General features: G+C 49.3%; 2 protein-coding genes across 2 annotated transcripts in view; one reads left to right on the top strand and one right to left on the bottom strand.

The window, feature by feature from the left end:
• Positions 1–1,730, bottom strand: part of LOC8074250 (putative cyclin-dependent kinase F-2) — a 98,747-nt gene extending 97,017 nt beyond the window's left edge. Inside the window, exons 1-2 of the mRNA XM_021466111.1 lie at positions 1,464–1,730; positions 1,279–1,392 (exon numbers count right to left, since the gene is read on the bottom strand). Of these exons, the coding sequence (XP_021321786.1) occupies positions 1,279–1,392; positions 1,464–1,730 (381 nt within the window). The remainder of the gene's footprint in view (positions 1–1,278; positions 1,393–1,463) is intronic.
• Positions 3,971–7,596, top strand: LOC8068119 (vacuolar amino acid transporter 1). The gene is made up of 12 exons (XM_002443362.2): positions 3,971–4,079; positions 4,207–4,442; positions 4,532–4,905; positions 5,088–5,302; positions 5,386–5,409; positions 5,489–5,669; positions 5,860–6,079; positions 6,170–6,305; positions 6,410–6,572; positions 6,881–6,924; positions 7,021–7,083; positions 7,182–7,596. The coding sequence occupies exons 2-12, from the start codon at positions 4,225–4,227 to the stop codon at positions 7,272–7,274; spliced, it is 1,731 nt and encodes a 576-aa protein (XP_002443407.1). The 5' UTR covers positions 3,971–4,079; positions 4,207–4,224; the 3' UTR covers positions 7,275–7,596.

The raw sequence follows: 14,567 nt of genomic DNA, 5'->3' as shown, positions 1-14,567 counted from the left end.
CTATGCAAGGTTTGCTCATTTGTTTGATGCCATACCGTTCCACAAAGTATAGAATATCTGAATATGTATCTACAGATCGTACCTTCCTTCACTCCATTTTTCAAGACAAGTGTTCCTCAACAAAATCACATAGTTTTTAGAGAGAGAGAGAGAGAGGGCTCATCTTCCCTGTCTTCATTCTCCATCTCCTTTGTCTCATCTTCTTTCTCATTGCTCCTTTTTATCCATGGCTACAAAAGTTAGAGGAGGCTTCATGACAACATAGGGGTTGGAGACTTGGAGCCCCCAACCTCCACGTTGGATCCGCCCCAGTGTGCGGTTTGTTGTGGATCGGAGGTTAAAACTACATAGCAAGCCCTAGAAAAATACTTTTTTAGATAATGGTATCGGGCTTCATCCACTAAAGTGAGGAACCAGACCACCTTATTACAAAGAATCACACCATAACGACTAATAAGTTTGCATAATAGATTTGACTCATAACTCAAATTTTAAAGTAATGCCATCAAATGACGTGAAGAATAGATAACTTCCTGGTTCTGAACATCACAAGTTGCCACATCACGTGACTTTTTTGTTTTGCCTGCAACCTCAGCTTCACTCTACAGATTTATTTGTAGCAACTACTTACATGTATTTGTTTGTTTGAAATATCCAGAACATCAGACACGTATGAATAAGAAGAAGAGAGTTGGTCGGATTTACAAGAAAAACCGGGCCTGAAAACCTGTAAAAACCACATTCTAAAAACCATCATTTGTCTACCACATTATTCTAGAAACCACATGCATGTATTTGTTTTGAACTTGGGATAAAGTCAATTTTACTACGATCACCAGCAGCATAGCGCTGGCACTGCCAAATTTAAAAAACAAAAATACCCTCTATCTAAAAACAACGGCCCTATGGGACATGGTCTTGCAATTGCAAGTTGCAATCTCCATTGAACTTCCCTTGAACGATTCATTGCTGTGCTTTCAAATTTTTCGTTTCGCGTGGCCCATGAAGTTAGGACTATATATGTGTACCGTAGAAGATTGGTTAAGAAGAAAAGGGTCCATTGGATGTGGGATAGACTGGTCCGTCCGATGGCCGAAGTTCTGGTCAGGGCTATAGAAATTAGAAATCGTTTGTGTTGGTGAATTTTTATGCATTGCGTTGACAGGAAAGCAGAGGATCTCCTCCGAGACCAGCTCACGCAGGCGGTTGCGGCGGCTGCCGTGACCGGCTCGCAGCTGCCGCACTCGCCACACCTGCACCTTGTCGTCATGTACGTACCTGGGGCTTGAGGGCCTCCCACACCCTCTTGCACGGCACGCCGAGCACGTCGAAGATCTTGAACAGCTGCTTGCCCTCGTCGTCCTCGTCCTTCGCCGCGACTACGAACGGTAGCTTGCCGGTGAGAATCTCCACCATGACGCAGCCGAGCGACCACACGTCCGCGAGCGTGTCGTGGTCGGCGCCATGTACGCCATGGTTCCGGCGAAGGCCTGCGGCGGGTCCTTCTCGGCCACGGACTTGGCCACCCCGTAGTTGCAGATCTTGACGGCGCCGGCGCCCACGAGGATGTTCTCGGGCTTGATGTCTCGGTGGACGACGCCGTGCCGGTGCATCGCCTCGGCGCCGGCCAGCAGCTGCCGCATGACACGGCGCGCCTCGGCCTCCGTGAACGGCCGCCCGTCGCGGTCTGCCATGACGGCCCTGAGGCTCGGCCCGACGTGCAGGTCCATGACGATGGAGTAGTCCGTGGTGACCGGACTCGGAAATCCGCCGCACGTAGTCTAGTTTTCTTACATGTTTAGAACGCTTGAAAACATTCATTAGATGAGTAAAAAAACAACACTAGGCAGAGCACTGTGAAACAAGAAATATTTAATGGAATTACGACCTAGTGAAATAATGGCTTACAATAGCAATTATTTTTGCTACTCATTGCTCTTGCGGACACACAAATCTTTATAAAATTGCACGAGAAGTTCACCAACAATCACCAAACTTCAGAATAGCTTTGCTTACGCAGGATATTGTTGGACTTTATTAACATCACCGAAGCAATCCAAATCGTCACTAAGAAACCTGTGCAAAACAACCCAAAATAAATTTAGACAGCATTCCTGCATATTTATGTCGCTTTAACTCGCAAGTCACAAGTACGAAGATGACGAGCAGTAGCAGTGAGAAAGGCTCCACCCCACCTGGCCACCTACAGTATGAAACTACTATACACGGACAACAAATTTATCCGGACGTGCGGATCCGAGTGGGGAACAAAAGGGATTGCCTGAGCACGCGGTGGCTGACGGTGACGGATCGGGTAGCTAGGAGCCGGCTCCACTGCTGCATGAGGACCGTGGCCACCGCGCGGCATGGGGCAGGTCGGCGAGCGCGGCTCCGCGTGACCTGGCGAGGGCCGGTGCTACGCGGCCTAGGTCAGGGTGCGAGCACGACTGGTGAGGTCCGTCGCGCAACCTGGTGAGCGGGGGCGTGCATTTGAAGCCTCGCGTGAGTGGGTGGAGGGCGCGCGGGGCGGAATCGTAGAGTTTGAGGTCTTGCATCAAACTTTCATTGTTAGCCATCACATTTGATATAGGTTTTTTTTAACCATTGATTTTAACGAAGACAAATTCTTGTGTGCAGTTTACTAGTAGGTACATAATGGTCAGAAATTCTTAGTGAAGAACATTTTATTGGGTGGAACAAATATAATTTAAGTGTTCTATTATAATAGAGATGCATGACTTTTACAAGCTCCTTCTTAAAAAACATATTCTACTTTTAGAGGCGGGTCTGAGAGACTACGCTCTAGATTTACAAGCAAGGTTGTTGTTTTTTAATGTCTAGCATATACACCAACCACCTCTAACCAAATATTTTAGGAGGCGGAGACAAATATGGACTATCTCCATCCATATTTGAGTAAACTAGGAGAATACCCCGCGCGTTGCTGCGGGGATTCCAGATAATTTAAAAAAAAATTAAACTATTTATATCTATAGTTATATGGATGAAACTATCTTAAATTAATTTTGATGAATGGTTTGGCTGGCCATCTAAATGCATGTTAGTGGATGAAGAGATAACTATCAATTATATGTGTTAGTGTGCTATAATTGCAAGTTCTAGTGGATTGTTGATGTGGATAGCTTGCATGTTGAGAGAATTCTCTAGTGGGGTTTAGCTTTATAAGAGTATAAGATAAAGGTTGTATTATCATACCAGTTTTATAGCAGTGTGCTAGTAATTTATATATTATTTAATTTATTAAATCATTTAAGCTATATACATAGAATTGTAGTAAAGAAAGCACTTCTAAAATCTCATAGATTTGAAATATTTTAACAAATGTATTTAGGCCTTGTTTAATTCCTGCCCGGAAACTTTTTGGGTTACTGTAGCACTTTTCGTTTGTATATGGTAATTATTGTTCAATTATGAACGGATTCACTCATAAATTACAGTATAATTAGTTATAATTTTATCTATATTTAATAATATATGCATGTGTCGCAAAATTTGATGTGACAGAGAATTTTAAAAATGTTTTTGGGTTTTGGAGGAAACTAAACAATTTGTGATTAGAGGGGATATTAGTTTAGACGATGGAATATTCGGTCACGTAAAGTTTGACCTTGTTTTATACGGAGTAATAAGTAGGAGCGAGAGTACCTGTTTTCCAGCTCAATACAACCTGACGCGACCCCTCGATTTACGCATGCACTCTTCAGATACCACACGAGGGGAGGGCATGGGCCCACGGCCCACGATTCAGTGGTAGTATTAGCGCGGGGCCCAGTGTCAGCCGCCGCGAACACGACTACGTGCGTACGTCACCCGCCGGTTCGTCGTTGGCGTCAGGTGCGAACGCGAGAGAGGCGGCGCGGCCACGAGTCCGGGACCTCAGAAATCGGCCGCCTCTCTTCTCTCTCCCTCCCCCTCCCCCTCCCCCTCCCCCTCCCCTTCGTGTTCGCCGGCCCCCATATTCTCTCTCTCTCCCCCTCGCTCTCTCGCTCGCACGGTCGCTCGTGGCTGGAGGAGTTGGAGATCGCGGAAGCGTCGCCGGCCGCCACGTACGTGTTCGGGTGCGGTACTTGCACTAATCTCTTCTTTCGTTGTTGTGAGATCGATCGTTGCGTCAGGGAGAGATTGATTCTGGTTTTGCATTGATTGACGTGCTCTCTGTGTGTGTGTGCGTGCACTCTCGTACAGAGATCGTGGACGCCAGCGATGGACCGCGACGAGGAGATGGGCCACGGCGACCGGTCGCTGCTGTTCATCGGCGACGAGGACGACGACCTCGGCGCCGACCGGGACGGCGGCTCCCCGCCGACCTCCTCCTCCGACGAGGGATCCTTCTCCGATCGGAGCGACGACGAGGCCCGCGGCGGCGGCGGCGACGACGCGCCCGACGACGGCCAGAAGGGCGCGTGGCCGCAGAGTTACAGGTTCGTCAACCAACCGCCTCGCCTCGCCCGCCCGCGATTCGGAGCTGACCGCTGACGACTTTTCCTTCGGCGGCATTTTCGTTTCGCAGGCAGTCGATCGACATGATGAGCGCGGTGCCGTCGCCGAGGGTGAACACGCTCATGGCAGCGAGCCCGAGCCTCACCAGATTCGGCAGCTCCTTCCTCAAGGCCGGGAGCTCCTTCTTCCTCAGGAAGGGCGACGGCTCGGGGCTGCCGCTCACCAGGCCGCTGCTGCCGCCCTCGGTCTCGCAGCTGTCGCAGTCGTCATTGCACCCGCAGCCCGTGAAGCAGTCCACGGACAGCCTCGCCCAGCCGCCGCGGCCTCCTCCTGGGCACGAGGCCGAGTTGCCCGAGAGGCCGTCCAGGGCGTGCCTCAAGTCCGATTACATCGAGCTTCCTCCGCCTGCTAGCAAGTGCAGCAGGAGCCAATCGATCATCAATGGTGCGTGATCAGTTAATCTTTGATTCCCTGGTGTTTAGTTTGTTGTTCACGTCCAAATCTCGTAGTAGCTGAGTATCTGAAACAGTCTGAAACTCTGAATCAGCTGCTGCAGAGTAATTAGCTAGGTTCACGATGTTGATGATGAATTTTGTTCTGAACTTCTCTGCTGGTCGAATTCCCAGGGTTCAATGTTCTGTGCGGGGTTGGAATTCTCACCACAGCTTATGGAATCAAGGAAGGGGGATGGTTAAGCCTCCTGCTGCTCCCCTTGTTGGGAGGCAGCTCCTGCTACACGGGCTTGCTTCTGAAGAGATGCATAGACAGTTCGCCCAACATTGAGACATACCCAGATATTGGACAAGTCGCTTTCGGTCTTTTCGGTCGAATCTTTGTATCGGTGTGTAATCCCTGACAGTACAGAGTTGTTCAATAAATCCCCTTCATCTATTGTTTACCTGGCTGATAACGTCTCTTTTTTAGGTTGTTCTTTACCTGGAGCTTTATGTAAGTGTTCTCTGAACTCTGAGACTTATTGTGAATGTATAGCATGCCTTTGATTGTTGAACATAAGTGATATTTGCAGGCAAGCTGTGTGGAGTACATCACGCTGCTAGGAGACAGCTTGTCATCAGTGTTTCCCTCGGCACATTTAGCTTTCACCGGCATTGAGCTGAACGCACACAATCTCTTTGCAATCACAATGGCCTTGGCAATTCTCCCATCAGTCTGGCTCAGGAACCTCAGTCTCCTCTCATATCTTTCTGGTATGTAAAAATGTAGAATCTCTACAGCATTGCTTCTTATTTATGATCTTTCAGAGGAATATAGGACTATTTAAGTCAGAACAATCTTGCTAAGGAATTGTTCAGTTTGTTCAGTTAGTTTCTGAACAATAAAAGTAATCTTTCAGTGAAAGAAGGATTGTTCCTGAGTCCTGACCATCTTTGTACTCAGCTGGAGGTGTGATCGCGACAATTACAGTCATCGTCTGCCTATTCTGGGTTGGCATTGGAGAAGGAATTGGGTTTCACCCATCTGGTGCTCTAGTGAACGTTACCCGCCTTCCAGTGGCACTTGGCCTGTATGGATACTGCTATTCAGGACACTCGGTTTTTCCAAACATATATTCCTCAATGGAGGAGCGCTCACAGTTTCCATTTGTGCTCCTGTTCTGGTAAGTCATGCTCTTATCAACACATTATCTTTGCTTTTTCTTGTGAAAACTGTCGCCTTCTTACATGATGATATTCTCCACCGTTTTCAGCTTCACAGTGGTAACACTTGTTTATGCTGGAGTTGCGGTCTCAGGGTTTATGATGTTTGGCGAGTCCACTATGTCACAGTTCACTCTGAACTTGCCACAACAGTACATCCCGTCTAAAATTGCCATTTGGATGACGGTACGAGGAAAAAAAAAAACCTTATCGTTCTGTTGTTGCATTCAAAGTGAAGAAGAGATGCTAATTGCATTACTTGATTGTCCCTTTTTTTCCTCTCGTTTCAGGTTGTCAATCCATACACAAAGTATGCATTGACAATGACGCCAGTCGCCTTATCTATAGAGGAAGCCCTACCAAAGAAGATGCAGAGTTACCTGGTTGGAATGTCTGTTAGGACATGCCTCGTTTTCTCAACTGTTGCCGTGGCTCTGCTTTTTCCTTATTTTGGTGAGTAGTTTTCTCGGTAACTAAATTTCGAGTATTGTTTACTAGTTTTCTCGGTAACTAAATTTCGAATAGTATTTACTACTCCCATTTTAACAAAATTTAAGATGTTTTGGCTTTTTAAGATACATAGCTTTTGCTATTATACATAATAGAGATGCTATGTCGAGATAGATAATAAAAGCAATGTATTTGGAGAAGTCAAAACGTCTTATAGCTTTGAACGGAGGGAGTAAATCCTAACATGTGAAATTTACCACCCAAAAAACATCATGCATGCTAATGCTACTTACTATCCCTCTGATTTCCAGCCCTGGTGATGGCATTGCTTGGATCTGTCTTCACAATGCTTGTGGTAGGTTCTGGAAATTGTTTCACTTAAACTTCTACAGTGGATTATTCTTTGGACAACTGAACAAATTAATCTTAAAAATGTGTTTGATGATTACAGGCTTTGATACTCCCATGTGCATGCTATCTCTCTATCAAGAAGGGTGCAGTACCTTTGTGGGAGGTAAACAACTACAATCGCTGACACGTACAACAGAATTTGAACCTTGAAATTGCTGAACACTGAATATCTGTGATCTGACTTTCCCTTTTTCTTTTCAGATCATCCTGTGCATAATCATCATAATGATTGGCGTAGTATGTGCATGCATCGGGTCATATACCTCAATCAACCGGATGATTAGCAGCAGATAGTGCACGTTAGCTGATGTTTGTGTAGTTGTTACAGATTCTTTCGTATGTCTGACAGAGTTCAAACTGGCAGTCTGTCGGTTTTCCGTAGCTACGTTTATTTGTTCCTTTTTTCTGACAGAAATTCGGTAAGAGAAGAGTTTTGTTGTAGCAGGTGAAGGTTAATGTTTCAGACATTCATGGCAGCAATTTCCTCAATAGAATTTTTCTGCAGGCGTGTGTTCGTTCGGTTGCCGTTTGCAGAGCAGGAGAAAACGATTCAGAAAAATACAGTGGCTGCTAAATGCTAGTAATACACAGTTTTCATTTACAGATACTGATTTGACAAAGAATTACGTTGCTATACATTAGCCACCATCTTGCCTTTGTCCAGAGTTCAGACTTGTGATACCAAGCAGGAAATGAGGTGGGGGAGAAAACATGGCAGCAGGAAGCGTAATTTTCACTGGAATTGGAAGTGTATTAGCCTTTTACAACGATGCTGTTCTGTCATTTAGCCAGAACAGAAACTAATTTTCTGACACTACAATAAACACTACGAAGCACACAGGATGGCCATAGAACAGGCACATCTCTGATCTCTCTTTCCCGTCTCTGGAAAGAAGAGTTACTTTTTTTTTTTTTTGAGAAGCTAGTCAGTATGACACATGAACAACCTACCAGGCTACAACTCCAGACCCAATTGGGCCTAGTCACAGCACAGCCAGCCAGAGGGCCTACGGCCCTGGATGCCCACATGGCTCTAGTGCTAGTCCCTCCAGCACACGAGCATGGTGACGCAGCGGCGCATGATGTAGAACCTGGCCCTCTGCTCCTTCACCAGGCTCGCCAGCCGGCCCGGCACCGACCGGCCCGCCTTGAGCCCCGCCGCCGCCGCCGCTGGGCTCCCCTCGGCCGCCGTCGCCGTCGACCTCCGGCTCCCTTTCTTGAACAGCATCTTGCTCTTGTCTTCCATGTACATCTCCATCTCTCTGCAGCAAGTTGTTCTTGGAAGCTTGACAATGTGTAGGTCTCCTGCTTCCTCCTCTGGTTGTTGCTTTGTTGTTGGGATTTGTTGCAGATGGAAAAGGAAAGAGTGAGGCTTGGGTGGTGTGGTGGGGGTGAGGTGGTATTTATAGCCGCAGCCGAGCCAAGGATGACAAGGGGAGGATGGGAGATCGGCTCTCTGTTATGTGGTGTCAATGAGTGCTTGGTTTGAGAGAGACTATTAGAGCGGCCGGCCATGGGCGATTAAGTAAGACTAATCTTTCTTGTAATGTAATACGTGTTGTGTTGTGTGGTGGGGCGTCTCTTTCCATGGCCCCTGATACTCTATCGGACCATGTCCCCCGGCGAAAGGGCCGTGGGCCCGGCCGGTCCTTTCGGCGCCTTGCATTGCTCTCATGGAGTGGAGTGATATGGAGTTCTCATCCAGTCATCCTCCTCCGGTGCATATATTTGAAGAAGCGCATGCATGCATGCATGGTCACGACTCGATCGGGACCACATCTCTCTCTGCATTTGTGTATTTGTGTAGCGTGTGTGAAATTTTGTATTCGTACCTGATTAAGTGCAGAATGACTTTGGTATTCATTCATCTCTGTAGTTAAAATTTGATCAGCATCTTATTTAATTACACCCGAAATCTAAAAACTTTTAAAGATTATCTATCACATCGAATCTTACGACACATACATTAAACATTAAATATAGATTAAAAAATAATTAATTATACAGTTTGTCTATAATATACGAGATAAAATATTTTAAATCTAGTTAGTTCATAATTAAATAATAATTACTAAATAAAAACGAAATTGCTACATTATCAAAAAAAAAAACTTTTCACCCGAGAACTACGGATTCACTGTAGCTTGTAGCAGTACGTGACAAGTTGATATCAAGGACGTCGTTGGGTTGGGGTCGTTGCTTGTTCTTGTTGGTTGCGGGGGCATGCAGTTGGGCGACACGGCGCCGGCACCCGGCAGGCAGCCACAAAAGAGATGGGACGGATGCATGAGACGCGGAGGTGACACACCCGTGCGGAGAAACCGACAGTGACGTAGTACACGCACCCACGCCGCGTCGCGCTCGCGGCCACTCTCGTGTCGTCTTTGTCCGTGTCCTCCACCGCGCGCTCGCGTGTTGTCCATGTCCATGTCTGCCTCGGGCGCCCAGCCCAGCAGGGGATTTTCAAGGACCAGACCACAGTCCGGTGCCGGTGCCGGTGCATGTGTGCGAGCACGTCCAGAGGTAAAAAGTCCGCTTTTTCAGGGCTGTAGTGTGTGTTTGAGGCAGAGCACGGACTCTCCAAAATGGTTCCAATATGGCCTTGTTTACATACACCCAAAAACCAAAAACTTTACAAGATTCCCCATCACATCGAATCTTGCGGCACATGCATAGAGCATTAAATATAGATAAAAATAAAAACTAATTACACAGTTTGTCTGTAAATCGCAAGACGAATCTTTTAAACCTAGTTACTCCATGATTGGACAATGTTTGTCAAATAAAAACAAAAAGTGCTACAGTGTCAAAATCCAAAAAGTTTTTGGCCTTTTTAGTTCTAAATTGTTTGGGAAAATAAGCACCATAGCACTTTCATTTGTATTTAATAAATGTTATTCAATTATGAACTGACTAGGTTGAAAAGAGTTGTGTGTAATTAGTTATTATTTTTATTTATATTTAATGCTCAATGCATATACCGCAAGATACGATGTGACGAAAAATTAAAAAAAGTTATCCTGAGAGTGTACTACGTCACTCAGGAGCTAGCGTTACCTTTTGGTGATCCAAAGCTGCAGGTGCCTGCCCTGCCTATCCTATTCCATGTACTAGTATGCATCCTTGAAGTGGACTGCCCACCAAGCACCCTGCTATATTACTACTAGGGTCAAATTAAGGCCTTGTTTAGTTCCAAAATATTTTGCAAAATTAACACAGTAGCTCTTTCGTTTGTATTTGACAAATATTGTCCAATCATGGACTAACTAGGCTCAAAAGATTCGTCTCATCAATTTCGACTAAACTGTGCAATTAGTTTTTATTTTTGTCTATATTTAGTACTTCATGCATGTGTCTAAAGATTCGATGTGACGGAGAATCTGAAAAAAAAAATTAAAATTTTTTGGGAAGTAAACAAGGCCTAAAACGACAGCATCGTCGTCTTCTGTCCCTCTCGATCAGTCACGGCACGGGACACACCGATACAAATACGTACACCCGCGCGACAAAAGTCGATCGCCCATGCATGCATGCATGCATGCAGATTCATAAAAACAGGAGCAATGCATTATTTGCTTCCAGAGATGATCGATGCATGCACCGAGATGATGGATGTCCGATGATGGAATCGGATGGCATGTCGTTTCAAGAGGGAAACACAATGCAATGTCGACACGAGAGAATCGTACGTACGGCACGTGTCTCCAGTCCTCCGCGGTTCCTCCACTCTAGTAGCTTAGCTAAAGATGAGCATATACACTCCATAGCCTGGTGGCCCAACATTGAGTCCTGAATTTTTCGGCCCGGCTCGGCCTGAAGGACCAGGCCGTGCCTAGCCCGCTCCCCTAGCGCGACAGGCGGCACAGCCTGGGCCACAAAATGGTGGCATGCCCTGACGTGGCTCGATCTACCTTTGTAAACCCTTCCCCCTGCCTCCATCATGCCATCTCAAACCCCAACCCTATCCTAAATCCTGCGGCCCCGCCCTCTCCACACGCTACGATGCTATGCTGGAGCCGCCTCCTTCTGCCCCTCTCTGTGCGTCATCAAGCTTTCCAACTGGCCCTACGCGTCTAGCCACCTCCTGTGCTCCACTGACACACAAAGTGGCTCGGCACATCGTGTGTGGGCTGTTGGGTACGCACGAAGCCTAGTGAGGCATGGCCTGGCGGCACGTTGTGCATTGCCATGCTAGGCCTGATCAGGCCGTGCCGGGCCGGGCCGGGCAGCACGAATGCTCATTTTTAAGTACGCAGCTAGCTCGCTTGATCAATTAACCTAACCCTAAGCCATCGCTCGTTGCAGCTGAGCCTTCCTCTAGGTTAAACTCGTGTGTTTTGTCAGACATCAGTCACTGATGAGAGCTTAGTCCTATAGCTTTTAAGCTCTTACACTAGTACACAGAACCACTATACAGGCGGTTCCCAACCCCTTTCCACAGACGGATTGGAGAACCGCCTGCGCTGGGTGCCTGTGGAAATTAAGAGTTTCCACATGCGGGTAACTAAGAACCGCCTGTAGAAATCCATTTCTACAGGCGGTTCAGTTATGCCACCCGCCTGTAGAAATGTATTTTCTACAGACGGTTCTCATTATATAACCGCCTGTGTTAAAATTTCTAAATCTCCCACCAATTTCCAAATTTTCCCACCAGACCCTATTTTTCATTTTATATTTTAACATGTACATACAACATACATACTGTTGGTGTTTTCCCCCCGGGGGGTCACACCAACGAGTAAATTTGTATGCGTGCTCCCTTTCCCGGATGGTGATGCAAGAAGACACAAAGATTTATCCTGGTTCGGGCAAGAGAAGGCCCTACGTCCAGCGGGGGGGGATAGTTTGTATTATCTTGCACCTAAGTGCTTGTACAGGGGCGAATACAAGCGTGGTATGAAGTGTCGAGCTCTACTACGTATGAGCGTGGTCTTGTGTCGTGATCTCCTATGTGTGAGCCTCCCCCTTTCTATTCCTGAGTCTCCCCTTTTATAGCTCCAAGGAGAGACCTAGGGTACATGCGTAGATGTTAGAGTAGGGGTCGATAGCCGCATGGAGCGCTGACCTACTCGAGACTTCCGTACAGCATGGCCTCGAGCCGTCCCATCTTGATAACCCGGTGATGATTACGCGTGCTCCTGCGTTCCGCCCTGTGCGCCGCCTCGCGCTGGTTCTGAGGTCGCACGCTCGTACGGTATGGCGGCAGATCCGGCGGGGTAGTTGTGGTGTTGTCAGTCGACGCCCGACTCGTCTCCAGGAAGGAGCCTGGTGAGGTCGAGGGTCGGACGCCGTACGAGGTGTCGATATCTGGAGCGCTGACCTTGGGTGTCTCGAGGGGGTCCCGATTAGACGTTCCATCCTTGTTTCCCGCGTCCTGACACGCCCTGGGTCGTTCGGTGGGAAGGCTGCAAAAAGAACGACGGGACAGAAGCCTGTTCCCTATCACGCCTCCCGTGACCCATGTGTTAGGTGGGGAAGCGTCAGGTGCATTAAATGCCCTGGCTCTCGTGCGCGCGTCAGGCGGCGGACAGTGTCCTTGCGCTCGACGCCTCTCGGTTCGCTCGAGCCCGCTTCCGTATTCGACGGCGGTTGTCGCTCGAGCCCTGATCGATTCGCTCGACGCTATTTCCGTCTTCGAGGCTGCGGCCGTCGATGGCCGCGCGTGTGTGTGGGCGGAGCGTCGAATCGAGGAGCTAGTTTTATGCACGGATGGTCTCGTTATACGCATTGGTGAGGGTACCCCTTGTTGATACCCTCGACAGTAGCCCCCGAGTCTTCATTCGAGCGCTGGCGCTCGAGTGGAGACTTTCGCTTTTACGGTCGAGCTTCCGCGGGGGCGCGCGAGCGACCCCGCGGGGGTAGCCCCCGAGCCCTCGAGGGAGTATTTAACTCCTTCGAGGGTTATTTTGCCAAATTTGCAGAAACGCTGTCAACACCCGTGGTGGAAGGTTCTGTTCGGCTTTGCCTTGCGTGGAGATTTCGACGTACTCTCGATAGAGCGAGCGTCTTCCACCCCAGATTGAGTTCCTAGCGGGTAGTCCAAGTGAGAACCTATGCCCCTTTCGAGGGGGTCAGCTGTAGCCCGGAGGCGTCCTCATGAAGCAGGGTCGACGTGGTCGGGGATACCGGTCTCATTCGATAGAGTCCAGCGGCTCGATGCCTCCCTTCGGGGGGATTCCTCTCGACTGTCTCGACCCTACCTTGGACATCGCCAGCGAGTCCTCGAGGCGGGCCTCGATTTTCGACCACTCGCTGGGGATCCCTGACTCTTGGTGCTCGAGATCGGCTGTCGAACCCTTTCGACGGGCCAGCCATCGACCTCTCGAGACTATTGTGGGCGCATACTTTGGCTTACGAAGTAAGGAAGCTGCCGTACCGGTTCGTCTTTCTGCCCGTTGGGCGCACCTTTTGAGGTAAGTGACGTTGCGACACTGTATCGGCGGGGAATTCGGAGCGTCCGGCCTGTGAGGAGAGAAAGGACCGTTAGACGGCGCATTTATGGGGGGAGTTACCTCATTTATCGGATCTATCCGCTGGTCGGCCGCTATCTATAAATACACCGTGGCGTTGCTCCATTCCTTCTCTCCCCTTCCGTCCTCTCGCCTTCGTCTTCTCGCTGCCTTTGCTCTCTTGCTTCCACCACGCGCGCGTGCACCCCCTCGAGCGGTAGCGAATCCGCCATCCTTCCAACCAAGATGCCTGTGAGGCTTGTTGCCGCCGACGACTGGCGTCCGTCGTTGATGACGGACCGCCGTCTGCTAGAGCTCGAGAATGAAGGGCTCTTGCGCCGCCGCACTTCGCAGTCTTCGCCGGAGTGGATCGCGCCGCCGGCGAGTCACAGGGAGCCCCAGCCACCCGAGGGCTATGTGGTGTCATTCGCCAAGTTCCACCGCCATGCTTGGGTGCTCCCCCGAGTCGCTTTATGCGGGCCCTCTGCTTCCACTATGGAGTGGAGCTCCAGCATTTTTCCCCAAACGCCATCACCGTCGCGGCGGTCTTCGCCGCGGTGTGTGAGGGCTATCTGGGGATGATGCCCCATTGGGATCTATGGCTCCACCTCTACAGGGGCGAACTTTTCAACGCCCCCACCGGAACCACCGGCGTGAGGAAACCCGTGCGGGCCGGTTGCCTCAACCTGGTGTTGAAGACGAAGAAGACGGAGAGGCCGCGCGAGTACATCCCGGTGGGGCTGTCGTCGAACCATGCTGGGTGGGACTCCCAGTGGTTCTATCTGAGAAACGACGACGGTCTCTTCCCCGCCTACACGGGCCGTCTGATCTCGGAGCGCCCAGACAACTGGACGTATGGCATCGTCCAGGAGCACCAGTCGCGGCTCGACCCCCTCCTCGACGCCATGAAGAAGCTGCGCGTGGAGGGCCTGTCCGCCGCTCTCGTCCTCTCGGCCGTCCATCGTCGGAGGGTCCTTCCACTGATGTCTCGGCCGTTGAGGATGGACGAAATGGGGCCGGGCGTCTCGTCCCGGGATCTCGAAGCTTGCCGGATGTCCAACGTGGCTCTGGCGGACGATGAAGTCGCCGCCCGAGTCAGGGCAGCCATCGCCGGCGACTTCAAGTCGCAACATGTCAA

Source organism: Sorghum bicolor, chromosome 8 (assembly GCF_000003195.3).
Source record: "Sorghum bicolor cultivar BTx623 chromosome 8, Sorghum_bicolor_NCBIv3, whole genome shotgun sequence".
Taxonomy (NCBI): domain Eukaryota; kingdom Viridiplantae; phylum Streptophyta; class Magnoliopsida; order Poales; family Poaceae; genus Sorghum; species Sorghum bicolor.
This window is presented reverse-complemented; position numbering and strand designations above follow the sequence as displayed.

Coding starts and splice junctions, on each gene's coding strand:
- LOC8068119 (XM_002443362.2), top strand. CDS start 4,225: ATGGACCGCGACGAGGAGATGGGCCACGGCGACCGGTCGCTGCTGTTC. Junction 5,303..5,385: donor TCGGTCGAATCTTTGTATCG/GTGTGTAATCCC, acceptor TCTCTTTTTTAG/GTTGTTCTTTACCTGGAGCT. Junction 6,925..7,020: donor CTGTCTTCACAATGCTTGTG/GTAGGTTCTGGA, acceptor TGATGATTACAG/GCTTTGATACTCCCATGTGC.